The following is an 18,463-nucleotide window of genomic DNA, read 5'->3' as shown; positions in this document are numbered from 1 at the left end:
CACATTTTAACTCTTTCAAAAGCTGCAGAAAATCAACCCAGCTACTGTATAGCAACTTGACTCAGGAAAACATTTTGGCTCATTGAATAAACTGTGACGTTTAAATAGGTTTTGTAAAATATTTTCTGTCTAATTTTGTTTTGACATGCATAATTTTTACATATGAAAATTTAATTTCAAATTTAACGAAAATATTAGAACTTATAATTGTCAATCAATATACTTACGTATTTAAAGAATCCTATTAAGTGGCTAATTGCACAAAAATGATTTGATATGTTGAGCAAATACATTAAATACCATAATAGCCACATGAAATCTCTGAAAATGTCCTTAGTCTGCTATCTTAACATATTACAACTTGGAGAAAATAGAATGAGCAATGGCAAACTGTCAAAGGTGAAGATTATTAAAATTGCACCTTAACGATAAGTACAACTCACTAGTTTTATTTGCTAAAATGTCACACTTTTGGGATCTTACATGTATTTAAAACTTGCAATTGTTCTTTAAAGATTCATAATTAATATTATTTATTTTATTTTAAGGATTACAAGTTTTCAGTTGTATGCAATACCAAGAGACTTCATTGTTTTCCTATCCTTATGAATATTATCAGCAATGGGCTACTTAGAATGTTTAATCATACAGAACATATTCGAATTGCAAGAGGCACATTGCCTTTGGTGAGTATTGAATTTGCTTATATGAACAATCAGGTATTAGTCAGGTAACCTATGTTTTCTCTCTTTAGCTTTTAAGTATTAATAATTTATTGTTAATCTTAAAAATTATTATTTTGTACTAACATTTTAAGCAAATTATATCTAACAAAATATGATATTTTTCCTAGTAAGTTATTATCAGAGAATACACATAGGAGAATACTTTCCATTAGTATGTCTTATTGTACTAGGGACTCCTGCAAAAATTATACATACTGATTGAGGAAGTGTATGAGAGAGAGAGAGAAAGAACATTGAATTGGAAATCAGATACACTAATAACCCAGCTCTAAAATTTCATAAATCTAATATAATTTGTTAATAGACTCTCCATAGACAGTAAATGGGCAGTAGATTGACTTTTTGTTTTAGGAGGTACCGGGGAATGAACCCGGGATGTCATACATGGAAAGCAGACACTCAGCCACTGAGCTATATCTGCTCCCCAATGAAAGTTGTTTTTTTTCTTGTTGTTAGTTAGTTTGCTTGTTTTTAGGAGGTACTGGGGAATGGACCAGAACTTCATACATGGAAAGCAGGCATTCAAGTACTTGAGCTACATCCACTCCAGATTGACTATTAAAAATTGTAGGAGAATGTGCCAATACTAAGCCCATTTGCTTTCTGTTTCATTTCTTTGCTTACCAGTGGTTACACTTTATCTGTGTGCAGGGGGTTCTGATTCACATAGGCTGCATTTTCAGGATTCTGTAACTCGGATTTCAGGCTAGGTTTAGACAATAGGACACACTGGTGGGAGAGAGGAGATCAAAAGGACCGTTAACAGAGTTGCAGTTCCATTGCCTCCTTCCTTTGTCCTCCTAATCCAGGAGTGATAGTAGCTCCCCATCTTACTTGCCCTTTCACTCCCTGTGGAACCAATTTCATGATTAATTTGTATTTTAAGTGCAGAGGTGGTTGTGGTTTTCTGGTTAGGCCCTGACTGATACCAAGAGGGATCTCTCAAAACTGGCTCCAACTTCTTCAGGCCAGGAGATCGGGAGAGCAATAGGGGGATTTAGCAATGGAACAGTCAAAAAGGGAAGTCAGTTTTGTGACAAAGGTATTGAGTTCAGTTTTGGCCTCCTGCACTAGTGGTGCTGGTGGTATACACATGTGCAAGTAGTCTGCAGACAGTAGAATTGTGATGATGGGATTTATTGGAGAAATCAATGACGGATATACAAATCTGCAAGTTAAAGCCGTAACTGTGTGAGAGGGAACACATAGGTGAGTTCCAGGGTGATGGTTTCTGAAGGAGCCAGCAAGAAGGAAAGCAGAACCAGCAAGTAGTAGAAACAGAGACAGCTTTTATACCCTCTTGGTGCTATGTACCCCCAAGCCATTGCCTGTTTGCTCAGGATCTAAGTCGACTAAGGTGTACATAGCTGTTCTTTGGGCAGCCCCAGTGACACACACCAATCCTCCCTCAACCATTTTTTCCATCTGGGGGAGTTTAGAAGTAGCCTTAAGTGCCATAAATGCTAGAGAATTGCAGAATTACTTTGATATTGACTATATCCAGGAGGCAGCATATAGGCCCAATTTCAGGCAGATGCTGATTGTGGGTACCAATTTCAAGTTTATCTCCTTGTAGATGGGTTCGTTGGCATCTGAGCTTCTTTTTTACCTCTGCACTTCAGAACATACCCATCTAGTTACCAAAGTTGTCACATCCCCATCCCTAGATTTGCTGAGAAAGACAGGCTACTCAGAGCCCGAATAATCTGTTAATTGGAGTCAAAATTCATGAGTTATTTTTTTACTTCTTTTTCTTCTAGGAGTTGAAATGTCATGTTAAATTATCAGAACTCTTACCTCCACACAGACACTTTAGTTTTGATTTTTCAGTATTTCAAAAAGCACATTATTTTTCATGATTGTTGGTATTTGTTTCATTTTTTAAAATATTCACTAAAGTACCTTTTCTATTTTCAGTATCATGTACTATTCTTGACTGGGCTGCCAGAAGGCTTCATTTTCTTATATTTGGTTACATGCAGCATTGCACCTTACCTCGCCATGAGCAGTGTCAACGATTACAAAGTAAGGAAAAGGGGGAAATGCAAAAAAATTATGATAACTTCAGTAGTTGTATTTTGAGTTTTATATGATTAAAGTATAGTATTTTCCTGTAAGAAAAATATTGAAACATGTTTATTTTAGATAATATAGTTACACACTATTTATAACAAGTTAGAAAATTCACTTTTAAAAACAAAACACTTTTTATTTCAAAATCACAGTAAAAGTACAGTAATTTTGCAGAGACCGAAATTTATGAAAACCTCAAAAAAAGGAATATTATAAAACTTTCAACCACATCATCTTCATAACTACAAAGAGGAAATCATTGATGTCGAAATTGAGGGTCAATTTTAAGACTTGAGCCTCCTTTCCACTGTGGAAAATACAATTTTATGTTGAGTTTATATTTGGTTGTGCCCATTATTCGGACGAAATAGTTAAATTCCATTTAGAAAAGTCAGTCTTCACTGTCTTAGGCCAGTAGCTCCCTGAGAGGATATTTGAACAAAAGGAGAATTGACTATTTCTTTCAGGTCACAAAATAATATTTCTTTTGAAGGAGCTTAACCCCTTGGTTATAATGAGGTCTACTTTTCTATTTATTATACATAGGCTGAAATGGTGGTGTGACTCAAGCATATCAAATAAAACAGTGAAAAATTCAAAAATGACTATCTATATGGAACTGACCCTAAAAGCCTCATGTTCCTAAATGGTATATGTCTGTGCTTTTTTTTTTCTTTCTAATCAGCGCAAAGCTCAGTTCCAGCTATGGATTTCAGGCCTCTACCCCTCTGCTTACTGGTGTGGGCAGGCACTGGTGGATCTTAACCTCTACGCTTTTATTCTCCTTTCAATGCATTTAGTTTTCTTCCTAGAAGATTTGGAACACATTCATATTACAAGTCGAATGGTATTTGCTGTGGTAAGTAACATGCTACATAGATCATATTTTATAATGTAATTAATAATAAAATTTAGATCAACACTTTATAAGTGAAAAGTAAAACCATGCAAAGTGCATGAGCAACAAAATATTTCTAATTTCATTTTTTCTCAGCTAACATTTTCTTTTTTGACTTTTATATTATTTGTATATTCTTCAGGTTGTCATCACATTTGGTTATGCAGCTTCTCTTGTTTTCTTGACATATGTGATATCATTTGTTTTTGGCAAGAGGAGAAAAAATAGTGGCCTTTGGTCGTTTTGCTTCTATATGGTAAGTATATATAACATACAAATAGAGGAGTGGAGTTCTGTTCTTTTCTAACTTTCCTTGTAACATTAACTAAATATAGTCACTTAAGCCTTTAGAAATGGGGAAAATTAATATTACTTTAAAATTATACCACATAATTTACTATAGCACATGTTTACAATTTCTGATTATTTTTCCAAGTCCCTTTTTATATTTATGTATTTCAGTATATTTATCTGTTTCATTTTTATATTATTGCAAAGAAGTTACATATTTATAGAATGCTAGAATTGTCAGAGTGGAAAATTGTCAAAGTCATTTATTATAACTCACTTCATTTCATAAAAGAAAAAAATTAAGTGACTTGTTCAAGGTTACACAATAAATAGTGATAGACTCCAGGATAAAACTGAGGTCTCAGACTTTATGTCATTCTTTGTGTCAAAAAATATATAATAGTAGCATGACTGACAATACTTACTCAAGCTCATGCTGTTTAGGAGGTTAACAGGTTTCCAAATTATACATCCTCACGAAGACTATAAGCTGTTTGCAATAACCTTTGCATTATGCTTGATATAAATAACTTCTTTCATTCCATGTATGTATTGAGGATATTTACTATGCTAATTGATATTTTTATCATACAGCTAATATAAACTTAAAATCTGCTAGTCTTTGGGTTGCAGTCATTTTTCAATCCTCAACAGAATCAAATGTCGGAATGCATTGTATGTTGATGGTCATGCAGTAATTCTTTTGTGATCTGGGGTACACTTGGAAAGGCAGACCAGGAAGTGTCTCTTTTCTCTCATTGAGTGAAGGCATAGATAATAGTTAATTTGTTTCTAGTATCTGATGGACTCTCATACACCCAAAGACATGGTACTTCATGTGTATCTCAGACCCCTGACTGATAGGGAAGCACCTTTTCAGTGTATTATGCTTACCAGTGGAGGTATAAATAGCTGTTTGGAATCCTCTCTTGTTTCAGTGGATAAGAAAGCAGGGTTAAAGGAGGCACAAAGATGGGAACTTGGAGACCTAGTAAAGTAAGAAAGTCAGCTAAGTGGACTTCAGGAATTATAGTTACCAGAAATAAAGAGATAGTAGAAAAAATAGGAAAGAGTGGTGTCTTGGAAACAAAGAGAAATATGTACAAGTGGACAATTGTGCAAAGCCTTTGCAGAGAGAGTGTGGAGATTATAAAACAAGAAGAGTCCTTTGGATTTGCTATAAAATGCTTATTGTGCTCTTACGGAAGTTCGATTGTTATTTTGTCCTACTCCAAAGTGCTGCTTATATTAGGTTGGTGCAAAAGGAATTGCGGTTTCAGACCGTGAATTTTAAATCGTTATAACTAGGCTCAAACACGTCTTTATTAATCAAAATAGGAGCTATTACAATCAACACATTTTTGCCAATATGAAATAAGTTTGTTTATCCTTGTGGCATAAATATCCATGCTTCCGGGTTTCATTGAACTCTTGGAAAGAATTTTCTGCATCCTGCTGGTTGCAGAAGCGTTTTCTCTGCAAAAAGTTGTTGAGATGCTTGAAGAAGTGGTAGTCTGTTGGCAAGACATCAGGTGAATATGGTGGATGAGGCAAAACTTCATAGCCCAATTTGTTCAACTTTTGAAGCATTAGTTGCACAATGTGCTGTTGGGCATTGTTGTGGAGAAGATTTGGGCCCTTTCTGTTGACCCATGCCGGCTGCAGTTGCAGTTTTCGATGCAGTTCATCGATTTATTGAGCATACTTCTCAGATGTAATGGTTTCACTGGGATTCAGAAAGCTGTAGTGGATCAGACCGGCAGCAGACCACCAAACAGTGACCACGACCTTTTTTTGGTGCAAGTTTGGCTTTGGAAAGTGCTTTGGAGCTTCTTCTCAGTTTAAACACTGAGCTGATAATCAGTGGTTGTCATATAAAATCCACTTTTCATTGCACATCACAATCCAATCGAGAAATGGTTCTTTGTTGTATAGAATAAAAGAAGACAACACTTCAAAATGATGATTTTGATTTTTAGTCAGCTCATGAGGCACCCACTTGTCGAGATTTTTCACCTCTTCAATTTGCTTGAAATGCTGAACAACTGTAGAATAGTCGACATTGAGTTCTCGTGTAGATTAAGAGGATCAGCTTCAGTGATTGCTCTCAATTGTTTGTTGTCAACTTCTGATGGCTGGCCACTATGCTTCTCATCTTCAAGGCTCTTGTCTCCTTTGCAAAAGTACTTGAAACCCACTACACTGTGTGCTCGTTAGCAGTTCCTGGGCAAATGCGTTGTTGATGTTGTGAGTTGTCTCTGCTGCTTTACAACTCATTTTGAACTCAAATAAGAAAATTGCTTAAATATGCTTTTTGTCTAACATCATTTCCATAGTCTAAAATAAATATAAAATAAACATTAAGTAGTAAGTCATTAGCAAAAAACATAAAGCAAGAAATGCACATTAAAATGATGTATAATATAACCACATTTATTTAAGAATGTATTCCAATATCAAACAGCAAATTTCAGCAATGTAAACCTCAAATACTTTTGTACCAACCTAATATATAGATTACATATTCCCCCAAAATTGTAAATTCATTTAGTATTGAGGCATCATTTCCCTATGTAATAGTCCTTCAAAATGGTAAAGTTTTCTGGCATAAAGATTTAGGAATCACAGAATATTTAATTACAGCTTTGCCACTCACTGTGGATTTAAGAATAATATTCAATTTCTCTGAAACTTAAATAATAGTAGCTACATTATAAAGTTGTGAGAATTACAGTAAATAAGACATGCTAAATTCTTAATGTCTGAAAATATTCAGCAAATTTAGAAATTATTTTTATTATTATAATTAATACATGAACAGAAAAAAAATTTTAATTGTATTTACGCTTTACCCCCATTAACCAGTATTCTAAAAGAAAATGGGTTCATTACGATCAAAATGCACAATCTTCTAAATGTTATCTGTTTAGAATGGAGAATAAATGGAGCAGGGAGGATGATGAGAAAGCTTTACAGTAGTCTAGGTGAGAAGCAATATGGATTCTTTTTCTATAACTGTCCATGTAACTTTCCATTGCATATGTATTTTTTTTGCATTAAGGATATTATTACCTTAGCTATAAAAAGGTAATTCTTCTCTTTATCCTGTTGTCTTGACTTTCTCTTAATAATGCCAGGAAGTTTATTTGATCATTTTAATTTTCATAGCAATCCCAAGACATTTTATCTATTACGAATTTTCTATCAGAGAGCTAAAGAGCATATATCTTAACAATAGCAAAAGCTTCCCTCCTGCTCCTTTCCCTCTGAAAAGGGGTATTTGTGATGGCAATAAGTGTGTATCTGCATATGAGAAAATTCTGATAGAAATTTGGAGAACACCCAGGTATGTTTGTCAGGTAACAATGGACTGAGTTTGTCTGACATGCCGTATATCTGGATTTGCCTTGTAGATCTCAGTCTTCACAGTCTCCTTTGTTATAGCGCATCATTTCGACAAATCTGTCATAATTGCCTGCATGGTATTAATTCCCATATATACTATGGGTGGATTTCTAACATTTTTGATAGAGGTAAGACATGTTACCAACTGTCAATAATTTGACTATATAGCCCATTAATGTACTTTACCTGAATTTATAGACAGAAAGTAGATTAGTGGTTTCTTGAGGCTGGGATGGGGATGGACAACAAATAAACATGAAGGATCTCTTTGGTGATAGAAATGTTCTAAAATTGAATTGTGGTGATGGTTGCATGACTCCATAAACTTGTGAGAAAATCATTGCATTGTACACTTAAAATCATACCTCACTAAAGCTGTTAAAAAAGCTTTGCCCTGTACAAAATGCATATATGTTGTACCTTACCATTCAACAAGACATGTTAAATGCTACTATGTGTGGAACACTGTATTGGTAATTGGAAACATCTGATGGACAAGATAGCACAACTGTTCCTTTCACAGAACTTAGTGGAGACAAAGACTGACTGACCTCAAGCAAGTAAAGGCAAGGGACTTAAGCATTTCAAAGGACAAAAGCAGAGTGCCAGGGAGCACACCCAAAGCCTATCTGATGTGCACTGATGAATCCGAGTATTTTTCTGCAGGAAGTGGTATTTAAACAGAGAAGTAAAGGATGAGTAAGAATTAAGTAGTAGAAGATTAGGGCTGGAGGTAAGCACGTTCTACAGAGGAAAACAAAGGCATTGAGGCAGGAAGAACCAGGAAAAATTAATTTAAGAACCAGAATGTGATTCAAGTGCAGAGAAGCCTTTCTGGAGGCTGGAGTATGGTAGGTGAGTCTGGAGCATGCCCCCTGTTCTGCTTGAACTGACTTTAAAGGAAGTAGACAGGGCTTCCCTAATGGTTTGTATTCTTAGGGAACTGGGGAAGCCTTCCATCTACAAGAATAGTTTTCCACTGGCTAAACAATATGTGGAATTCTCAATTGGAAACTCATTCCCTTGTTTAAAACATTTTCTCCTAAAATATAGTAGACCTGCAGGTAAAATGTATTAATTTATATTTTTACATGTTTTTTAGGGGGAATAATTTACTTTCTTAATGCAATGATTAATGAAGAAAGAATAAGATGATGGGACTAATTATTATAAGAAAACAGTACTCCAGTTCACTGAAGTAGGAATGGACATGGAAAGGGCTTATCTGGGGCACTTTGAATAAATATTGCTAACCCCTGGAGTTTTTCCATAGTGCCAGAACTTCCATTTTATGCTCTCAGTAGACTCTTGGCAGCCTTTAATCTCTTAAAATCAAGAGATTTAAAAAACAAAACAATGTTAGGATGAGAAAAAATTATAAGGTACCTGTTAAAGAGAGACAATAAATGTTGAGTAGGAAAACTTTGTAGGTAATTACTTGTTCCCAGGCACAGAGGGGAATCAAGCTTAATGAGGGAAATATTCAATGTGAGAAATTTCATATTATTAAAATGTAAATCTTAGCTATTGTTTTCTTTTTGCAGAAAGCCTATAGGCCCTTCAACAAATTTCAAGACCCAAATCATGACCTGAACGAAGTTGATCTTCTAGTTTGCCTAATAGTGAGAAGGACTTTCTACCTTGCCACCTGCTTTTTTGGATAGTTATCATTTACTATAACTATGTGATCTTGTCTGAAGTGTACCAACTTTGAAAGTGTCTTTAATATACTCTTAGATAAAACAATTATATTCAGACATAATGATTCTAAATCCTAGGCTTACTATTTTTTGCATTAATAGACTGTAGAGTTAAGTCAAGATTTCAATAAAAAATTACTTTTTATGTTTGTTGACACTGTCTACTAACCCCCCCATACAAATCTGAGATATCGTGTATCCAAAAATGCAGATGCAATGTAACTTAAAATCTTTGATTTGTGTGTAAAAAGGCAAATGCAAAATAATGAAAATAAAGGGCAAAATGATTAAATCAGTACATTTTAGCTTAGGAAAGTTTCTGTCTATGTATAGCATGTATCAGGAATTTCTAGGCACAGGGACAATTATAGACAAAAATTCCTGCCCTTGTGGAGGTTATAGGACACTAAACTAAATAAACAATATATACTGTATCAGGTGGGTGATTAGGGAAGGGTTTGCTGAGAATAAAGATGTGAAGGAAGCAAGCTGTAGGAATAGATTGAGAAAGAGGATATGACTAGGAAGCAGAAAGTATGAGCCTGGGTTGTTTCAGGACCAGCCAGGAGGCCAGTTTGGTTGTAGCAGAATGACCAAGGGTGAGAGTGGTAGAAGAAGAGGTCACAGAGGGAAGGAGGTTGAATGGGGTTAGGGAGAAGCACACAGTGCTTTTTGTGGCCCATAAGGACTCTGACTCTTTGAGTGATTGAGGAGCGGTTGGAGGGTTTTAAGCAGTGATATGATTGGACTTACATATTAAAAGAGTCACTGTGGTTATTGTGTTGAGAATAAATGTTTTGCGTGAGGGTAGAAGAGGGAGAGCAGGTAGGAAGGTATTCCAAGAGTCCAGATAAGAAATGATAATGGCTTGGACCTACGTGGGACTAGCACAAGCTGGGATGAGAAGTAGTTAGATTCTGGGTAATTTTGAAGATAGTATACGTAGAATTTGCTGAGAGACTGGAAGTGGGTTGTGAGGAGAAAGAGGAAGCAAGTTCCAGTGGGCTGCACTGTGATCATATGGCCAGAAATATCTCTCCCCTAATGTATGAACATGAATCACATCTATTTTGCCTGAGGACAAAAGACTGTCAATTTAACTAAAATGTTTAAATAATGTATTTGAAATTATATCTAAATATAATTTTGTTGTTGTTGTTTCTAGCCTTACTTTCAGACTATGATATTAATTTTTATTCTAAGATGGCTGGAAATAAAGTGGGGAAAGAAAACAACGAGAAAGGACCCTGTTTTCAGGTTAGAATTAAAATAATCAAATTTGGTACTTAATATCTATTTTAATATTCCCAGAAGGTGGCTGCACCATTGATTTAAGAGCATTTGTACGTGTAATGTAAACAGCACTATGATTATCATTGTTGTCACTGGATCACTGACTTCCTTGCCATGAAATAAGTCCCCCAGGCAGAGTTTTGCCACTAATCAACCAAAGCAGCTGAAGGTAGCTTCCAGCTCCTCAAATATTTAATGAGTACCCAAATATGTCATTCTCCTGTATAAGATCCTCGAATTGAAGAGATGGGATAGAAGATTTAGTGACATAATTCAGAGTGTTTTGCAAGTAGAGAAATTCTAGAAAGAGTGCTGTTACTAATATCTGAGTGTGATTAAGATAGACCTGGTGTGACCAGAGAAAATGCGGGTGACCTGATTTTCAGAGAGGAAGCAACAGTAATTTCCAACAGATTTAAAAGGGTCAACTGGGAGGATGGAAACAATGCTAAGAAAGGGATTCTAGCTAGTGGGATTGGAGTCCTTGGCAATGTTGAAGCAGTATTCACAGGGTCATCATCAGTTGATTGAAAGAAAGGACAATGGTAAAATCACAGGGAAGATATTTTTGATACATCCTTGACAATTGGAAAACACATTATAGATTTTACTTATTTCTACACAGAATTTCCCCCCAAATTAGAGGTGGTCGACCAAATCCAGAAGAACCTGTCGATGAAGATGAAGATGTTCAAGAAGAAAGAATAAGAACAGCAACTTCCCTAACCACCTCAAATGATGATGAGGTAGAAAAATAAGTGATACAACAGATGTTAATTGAAATATTTAAGAATTGTCAAGAAGAGAGGTGGAACTGCTGGTTTTCATTGAGAAAGTTTGGAATTTGGTGCATTTTTCCAATCCTTAAATATAAGCAGATACTTCTTGGAGTTTCAGGGAAGCTCCATGAAGAATCTAAAACCTGCTTGTTTTATTTTTCTTTGAGGAAAGTGGTTTTGATAAGTAGAGCTATAATTTCAAAACCAAATAAGCCCTTGTGAGGTGAATAATTTGAGATTTGTTATAAAATGCTAAATAGAGATTAAGATTTTAGAGTTTCCTTTTATTTGACTTAGATGTTGTGACATTTCCATGAGCTTAGCCACTTTTGTTCTGGTAAAGTAATGAGCCAGCTTCCATAGAAGCATGTAATTTGTCTACATTAATAAATGCAAATTAAATTTGAAGCAAGCAGTATGGATTATATTCATTGAAAAACATGGTTTGTAACATAGGGCAAGAAAGGGTCCAGCAGAGAAGACATAGGAACATAAAATCTCTGAAACTTAATTGTAAAATCATAATATCATCTATTCCAGAGACCAGTTATAATTGCCAGCTGTCTACACAAAGAATATGCAAGCAAAAATAAAAGTTGCTGTTCAAAACGAAAGAAGAAAGTAGCAGCAAGAAATATCTCTTTCTGTGTTAGAAAAGGTTTGGAATAATAACCACTTTTAAATTCACGATTATTTTTAGAAATATAGTTCGAGCATCTATTATATTATCAGCACCTTTTTTTTGCTATAGCATTCATTCATTTAACCTATATATTTTTGTTTGCCAAAAATGTAATTATGAAGGAAATAGGCAAAGTCCCTGCCCTCATGGATTTACATCCTAGAAGGGGGGCATAAACAAAAATAAGCTATCAAGAAAAATATCAGATATTGGATAAGTTCTATGTGTAGCATTAAAATACATGAAATGAAGTGACTTAGGCTGCCTTCAGTTAGGTGATCAGGGAAGGCCTCACTTGAGGAACAAGTTTAAGCCAAAATCTGAATGGCAAAAGGTGCCAGTTATGTGAGCATTAAGAGATGAGAGTGCAGGGAAGGGCTCAGACAAAGGGATGTGTTTGGAGTGGTTGAGGTACAAAGAGGTCAGAGAATACATCTGCAGATGGAGAGGAGGAAGCCAAAATGGTCGGCAGGGCACAGATTAGATGTAGCTTTTTAAACACAAGGAATTTAGATTTTATATCAAGTTAGTGGAAAACCATTTGAGTGTTTTTAGTAGGCTCATGACATTTTATTTATATAAAATAAATATACTGGCTGTTCATGAATTTTGGGAAGGATTAGGAGGCTTTTATATCAATTCTGATAAAAGATGATGGTGTCTTGAACACAGGTGGTGGTATTTGGGGTGGAGAAAATGTTTCTGGCTTCCCACATTTAGGAATAATTTATGCACATATTCAGCACATCTGCCATTGTTAGAAAACAATTTGGGATCCTTTCTTCTTTTAAGACATGGTTCATTTCTAACAGAAACAAATTACCAGAAAAGGAAGACTGGTATTTTGGCATTTAATCCATAAACTTTCCACTAATATTTCATAGAGGCATTAAAGAATGTGTTTTGATGACATAGATTACATATATGATATCTATTTTAGAATGATAATAACTGAGGAGAGCAAATATCTCAGAAGGTTTTATTAAAGAAACAAGTTTGTTTATATTAATAAATATTTAACTTTGACTATTAATAGTCAGTGACTCTTTCTTTCAGGTGAAATTTTGGGTTTGCTAGGACCCAATGGTGCTGGTAAAAGTTCAACTATCAGAATGGTATCTGGGGTCACAAGGCCAACAGCTGGAGAGGTAGTTAAAACTACGCTTTTATATTATTATTTAAATTATTTTCTATAAAAACATATAAAGTGATTTCTTTAATTTTTTTTTTTTTGATGCTCAAAAATTTAGGCCTTTATTAGCTTCTTTGATAATTGCGGGGTTGGACAAAATGCTACGTATGTTCCTAAAACCATCTTATTATTTTTTGAGGTGGAATTGAAAGGATACAGTTCAGTTTCGGGTCACCAGGAAGAGGACACGGTCAAGTTCCTGGGCTACTGTCCCCAGGAGAACGCTCTGTGGCCCAGGCTGACAGTGAGGGAGCACCTGGAGGTGTTTGCCGCAGTGAAGGGGCTGAGGAAAGCAGCTGCCCAGGCCGCCATCACCCGGTACAGAAAGAAGTCATTGTGGTTCCTTTGTGACAGGGCGCCATACCATTGATGGATTCACTAATAAAGAAAGGAGAGTGCACATGACATCTGCAACTTTTCGGAGTGTCAGTGGTAGAACAGGGATAGAAGAACACCTCATTTCCTGCATCCCTGAAGAAGGGATCTTAAAAAATAATTATATAAAATAATTGAAAATGAATAAGGCCCCCAAATCATCCATTTTTGTTCCTAGTTCAGAATTCTAATTTCTCTTAAGAACTTTTTATGAGGTGAAGTTTCTTTCATGTTCCAAATGAGCTGAATTTTTTATCATTAAAGTTTTGAGATTAATAGTTCAAGCTTGCCCCCAATGCTATTACTCCTCTTCTATGTGCTTATATATTTGAAAATCTTCTCTCGACTTGATACTTTTTCCCATCCGTTTTGCCATCAGGCTAGTGAATGCTTTCAAACTGCAGGAGCAGCTGAAGGTTCCAGTGCAGAAATTAACAGCAGGATCTGCTAGGAAGGTGTGTATGGTGTGCGATGTTATTTTGAGGTCTGGTTCGGAGCCGCAGCAAACAGGTGTTTCTCTGCATTTCAGTTATGTATTGTGCTGAGCATGTTGGGAAATTCACCTGTCCTGCTTCTGGATGAACCATCTACAGGCATAGATCCTACAGGGCAACAGCAAATGTGGTGAGAATTATCTTATCCATCAGAGCCAAGAGTATCAAGGTTATGTAAAGTTGCATTTTTAAACTGATCTTGGAAAACCTACTCTCAAATCCACTGGTTCCTAATTCAGCAACTAGGAAGTAATCCACATTATTAGGAAAACAAATACTTAACAAACAAATTCTCTAATGTTATATCATATTCATGTACTACTCAGGTAAAAGGAAACCTTTGAAGTATTTTGTTGGATGTTTAAGTCTTGTAATTTGAAATGTGTGATAATTTTGTCTTTTGATAACTAGATGTCTATCAATATTTCCTTTTTCTAAAACCCTACTTTGCTTAAAGAACATTAAGGGCATTGACTCATTGACCAACTCCCCCATTTCCATTTCTTTTATTTTTCCCTGCCCTGTTATATTCATTTATCCAGTTTTTCTCATAGTTTTTAAAAATTCTTCTTAAGTTCCCCTTTAGATTAATAAAAATTCTCCAATCCAATTTAATGTTTATGACTGTCCAATATTTTTCCAATTTATTTTAAGGATTTATTATAGAAATTTTATACAAATGTAGAGAGAATCATTTATGAACCTATTATACCCATCACCCATTTTCAACAGTTATCAGTATAAGGGCAATCTTCTTTCATCTATTCTATCACCCACTTCCTTTCTCCACCCTCCAATTACTTTGAAACAAATCCAAGACAACATATCCTTTTATTTATAAATATTTCAGTATATCTCTCCAAAGATATAAAGTATTTTTTTTACTTAACCACAAATTCATAAAGACACCTACAATATCAAAAACAATTCTTCAATATTATCAAGTACCTAGGCAGTATTCACATTTCCCTGATCTGTTTGAATTGGGATCTGAATGAGATCATACATTGTATTCTGTCTATAAGTTTTGCCCTCCATCTTGCTTCTTTTTTTTTGCACTTAAAAAAAAATATGCCAGTAATCTCTTGATCCATTTCAGGCAGGCAATTCAGACAAGCATTAAAAATACCGAGAGGGGCGCCCTCCTGATCACCCATTACATGGCAGAGGCCGAGGCCTTGTGTGACCGCGTGGCCATCATGGTGTCTGGGAGGCTGAGGTAAGTTTCTGTCCAGAGCCTGCACTTAGTCCCTCAAAAGGAGTACCCCCATTGAAAGTGTAAGATAACTGTGAGCCGCTGGCATGCATTCTCTCTCTTTTTTTTAATATACCTAAAAAAAATTTTTTTTAAAGATACTTAAATTACATAAATATTACACAAAAAATGTAGGGGACACCCATATATTCCTCTCCCTATCCCTCATACATTTTCCCATATTAAAAACATCCTTCATTAGCGTGGTACATTTGTAATAATTGATGAAAAAATTTTGGAGCATTGCCACTAAGCATGGATTATAGTTTACAATGTAGTTTTACAATCTCTCCTGCACAACTTATAATAGCCTGTATCTATCATTGCAGTGTCATTCAAGACAATTCCCAAGTCCCGAAAATGTCCCCATATTGCACCTATTTTCCCCTCTCCCTTCCTTCAGAACCTCTGGTGGCTACTGTCCCCACATCAATGATGAAAGTTCTTCCATTGCTAGAATCACAATAAATCTATAGTAGAATACCAGTAAGTCTTCAGTTCATCATTCATTCCCCAATCCTGAGGATTCTGGGATTAGATCCACCTCTAATTGAGAGGGGGCTTACATCCCAAGGGGGAGATGGATGGGACTATCTTGCTTGCAGTTGCAAACTCTGTTCCTTGGAATAATCGTTGTCCATCATCTCCTTGTTAGTTGTCATGGGTGAGTTCAATTAACTGGAGAGTAGGTGTTGCAACTCTGTTGAAATTCAGGGCCCAACTGGCACATGGAAAGCCCAAAGATTTAAATCTCTTGGACATACACCTATCAACTGTAGTACTAATTATAGGTTCAAATAGAAGGGGCAGAAGAGCCATGTGCAGGAAAACCTCAACTGAGTCCAGCTGGCATGCATTTTCTTGAAAACATCAGTGACAGCCTTTCCCTATATTTGGAATTCAGAATAACTTCAATAAATTAAGGGGAACTATTTTTTCAACACATTCTCCTTCTTGTCCACAGATGCATTGGCTCCATTCAACACCTGAAAAGCAAGTTTGCCAAGGATTACATTCTAGAACTTAAAGTGAAAGAGCCTTCTCAAATAACTTTGGTCCACACTGAGATTCTGAAGCTTTTCCCACAGGCAGCACAGCAGCAAAGGTGAAAGGAACTTTTGAAAATGGTGAAACAATGTAGGCTTTATCCACTCAGTGGCTCCTTTTTTAGCTCTGTGAGAATTTCAAGGTAATTTGACTTTGCGATGAAAGTTAGGGATCACAAAACTAATTCTTTGAGTCTTTCAGACTATGCAAGTGATGGGAGCTGCCCAGGAAGCTGATTATGGGCATAAAAAAATATGTAAATATTTAGGGTAGATCCCCCTCTTAAAAAACAAGAACAATTGAGACAACTAATAAATCTCACTTTAATGGTGTTTTTATGCCTCAAAATGGAGAACAGAATGTATGTGCTATTGGAGGAAGGACAATGCGATAGAGAGGGAACTGAATTTGAAATTCCTTAGATGGCTGAGCTTACCAAAGAAAGAGGATGCAAAAACTGCTACTTTTATTTAGCACAGTATAAACATAATGGGATTTTTAAAGGTATATACTGGGTCATTTAACTCAGTCCTATTCTCAGACTATTGACATCACAAATCAGAAAAGTGGTTTCCATACAGGTAGGAAGGAAGAGCAGAGGCCGGTCTTAGGAGAGCTGGTCACAGAGGTCTGAGAAGCCTTAGGACCACTTGAGAATATCAGTCTCCCCTTCAGGAATGAGCTGAGAATGGGGCACAAGTTCGTACAGTCAAAAGTAGTACATAGAAACAAGATGCCAAAAATGAATTCTGGCTCTTCCTCTGTGAAGTTTTTAGTTAAAACCTTTTAGTCTCACCTCTACTATTATATCTCTTTCTCCTAACCTCATACTCCTCTTTCTGAGTTAGCTTTCTGGTGACAAGGATGAAATTTTAGTTTGAAATTAGTTTCCAACCTACTTTGAGCTAATGAAAAGGAAAAATTCAGATTATCTGTATTCAACAAGCAAAGGAATTATATAAACTGAGCATAAAAGTAACTATGCTGGACCATTACTAGAACTATCTCCAACAGCCAATTGCCAAAAGTCATTTTAAAAATTGTCCATTGAAAAAATTACATGAATTAATTCACATTTTAGCATTACATTAATTTGCATTACTGTTAATTTTAAAAGAAAAAATTGTTAATAATATCAATATTTTATTTGATAGCAATTTTATCCCCTTGAAACTCAGGACAAAGATGACATTTTCCTATTCCCAGGTGTTCTTCTTTTTTGGCCTATAAACTGCCCATGACGGATGTTCATCCTCTGTCTCAGGCCTTTCAAAAATTAGAGACAGGTAAGAATAGCCATGTTATAATAAAACTTCTGAAGGACCAGTTCATATTTAGATAATAATTTAATGATAGATAATTGTTTAATAAGTTTTAAAAAATAGACCTTGTAAGTATGGTGTTAAGAATCCTAAAGGTAGATAATGGTGGGATTAAGCCCCAACCTTAGTTAATCTAACTTTTTATAGTGCTGCAACAGAAACTGCCAAAAACACACAATTGTGCTGACTGGTCTTACTGTGAATCCATGATCCTAACCTCAAAAAGCCCAGTGGTGTTGCCTGCTTTGCCTTTTCTACACATCCCATTCACACCCCAAGTCTCCTAAATTACTACCTCACTCCTCCTCTTTCCTTACGTGTCTATCTCCTTCCTGGATTCCCTTGATTTATATTTTCCTAATAAAATAAAAATGACAGAAATCTTCTATCCTTCTATCAGCTCCTGGCGTCTATGCCAGTATATTTGACCTTTTTCCCATTATGATGAGTGAACTGTATCTCTTGCTAAGTCCACTCCTTGCATTGTATGTAACTCCACGCGATGTCTAAAATTGCCTATTCCCCTTTCACCTGGATCATTCCCATCAGTAGACCATCAAGGTGTAACTCAACACAGCAGAACGGAAAAGAGCTCAGACTCTAGGGTTCCCATCCCAGTTTTCCTACTTACTAGCAGCTGAGAGATGTTGAGTAAAATTACTCAACAAATTATCTCTTCATATCTAGTTGACTCATCTCTAAAATGAGGGGTAATATCAGTGTCCACTTGGCAGGATTGTTAGGAGGATTAAATGACTGAATTTGTAAAGTGCCCAGAACAGCATCTGGTTCATTGTGCTTGAGATATAAATCTGGTTTGCTTTTTCCCCTGTACACACAGGCCTCCTAGCTCCTTCTAAATGCTGCTAGACTTGCATATTCCTGACTCAGGACTCTGTCCTTGTGAATCC

General features: G+C 35.8%; 1 protein-coding gene across 3 annotated transcripts in view; it reads left to right on the top strand.

The window, feature by feature from the left end:
• Positions 1-18,463, top strand: part of ABCA6 (ATP binding cassette subfamily A member 6) — a 56,952-nt gene that overhangs the window by 36,091 nt on the left and 2,398 nt on the right. For all 3 annotated transcript variants that reach the window (XM_071210783.1, XM_058284631.2, XM_058284630.2), the window contains 16 exons: positions 549-686; positions 2,664-2,771; positions 3,505-3,678; positions 3,860-3,973; positions 7,422-7,541; positions 8,958-9,035; positions 10,279-10,370; positions 11,032-11,152; positions 11,726-11,843; positions 12,924-13,015; positions 13,199-13,377; positions 13,814-13,889; positions 13,964-14,058; positions 15,028-15,147; positions 16,148-16,288; positions 17,437-17,516. In XM_071210783.1, coding sequence (XP_071066884.1) covers positions 549-686; positions 2,664-2,771; positions 3,505-3,678; positions 3,860-3,973; positions 7,422-7,541; positions 8,958-9,035; positions 10,279-10,370; positions 11,032-11,152; positions 11,726-11,843; positions 12,924-13,015; positions 13,199-13,377; positions 13,814-13,889; positions 13,964-14,058; positions 15,028-15,147; positions 16,148-16,288; positions 17,437-17,516 — 1,846 coding nt within the window. The remainder of the gene's footprint in view (positions 1-548; positions 687-2,663; positions 2,772-3,504; positions 3,679-3,859; positions 3,974-7,421; positions 7,542-8,957; positions 9,036-10,278; positions 10,371-11,031; positions 11,153-11,725; positions 11,844-12,923; positions 13,016-13,198; positions 13,378-13,813; positions 13,890-13,963; positions 14,059-15,027; positions 15,148-16,147; positions 16,289-17,436; positions 17,517-18,463) is intronic.

Source organism: Dasypus novemcinctus, chromosome 21, assembly GCF_030445035.2.
Source record: "Dasypus novemcinctus isolate mDasNov1 chromosome 21, mDasNov1.1.hap2, whole genome shotgun sequence".
Lineage (NCBI taxonomy): Eukaryota > Metazoa > Chordata > Mammalia > Cingulata > Dasypodidae > Dasypus > Dasypus novemcinctus.
This window is presented reverse-complemented; position numbering and strand designations above follow the sequence as displayed.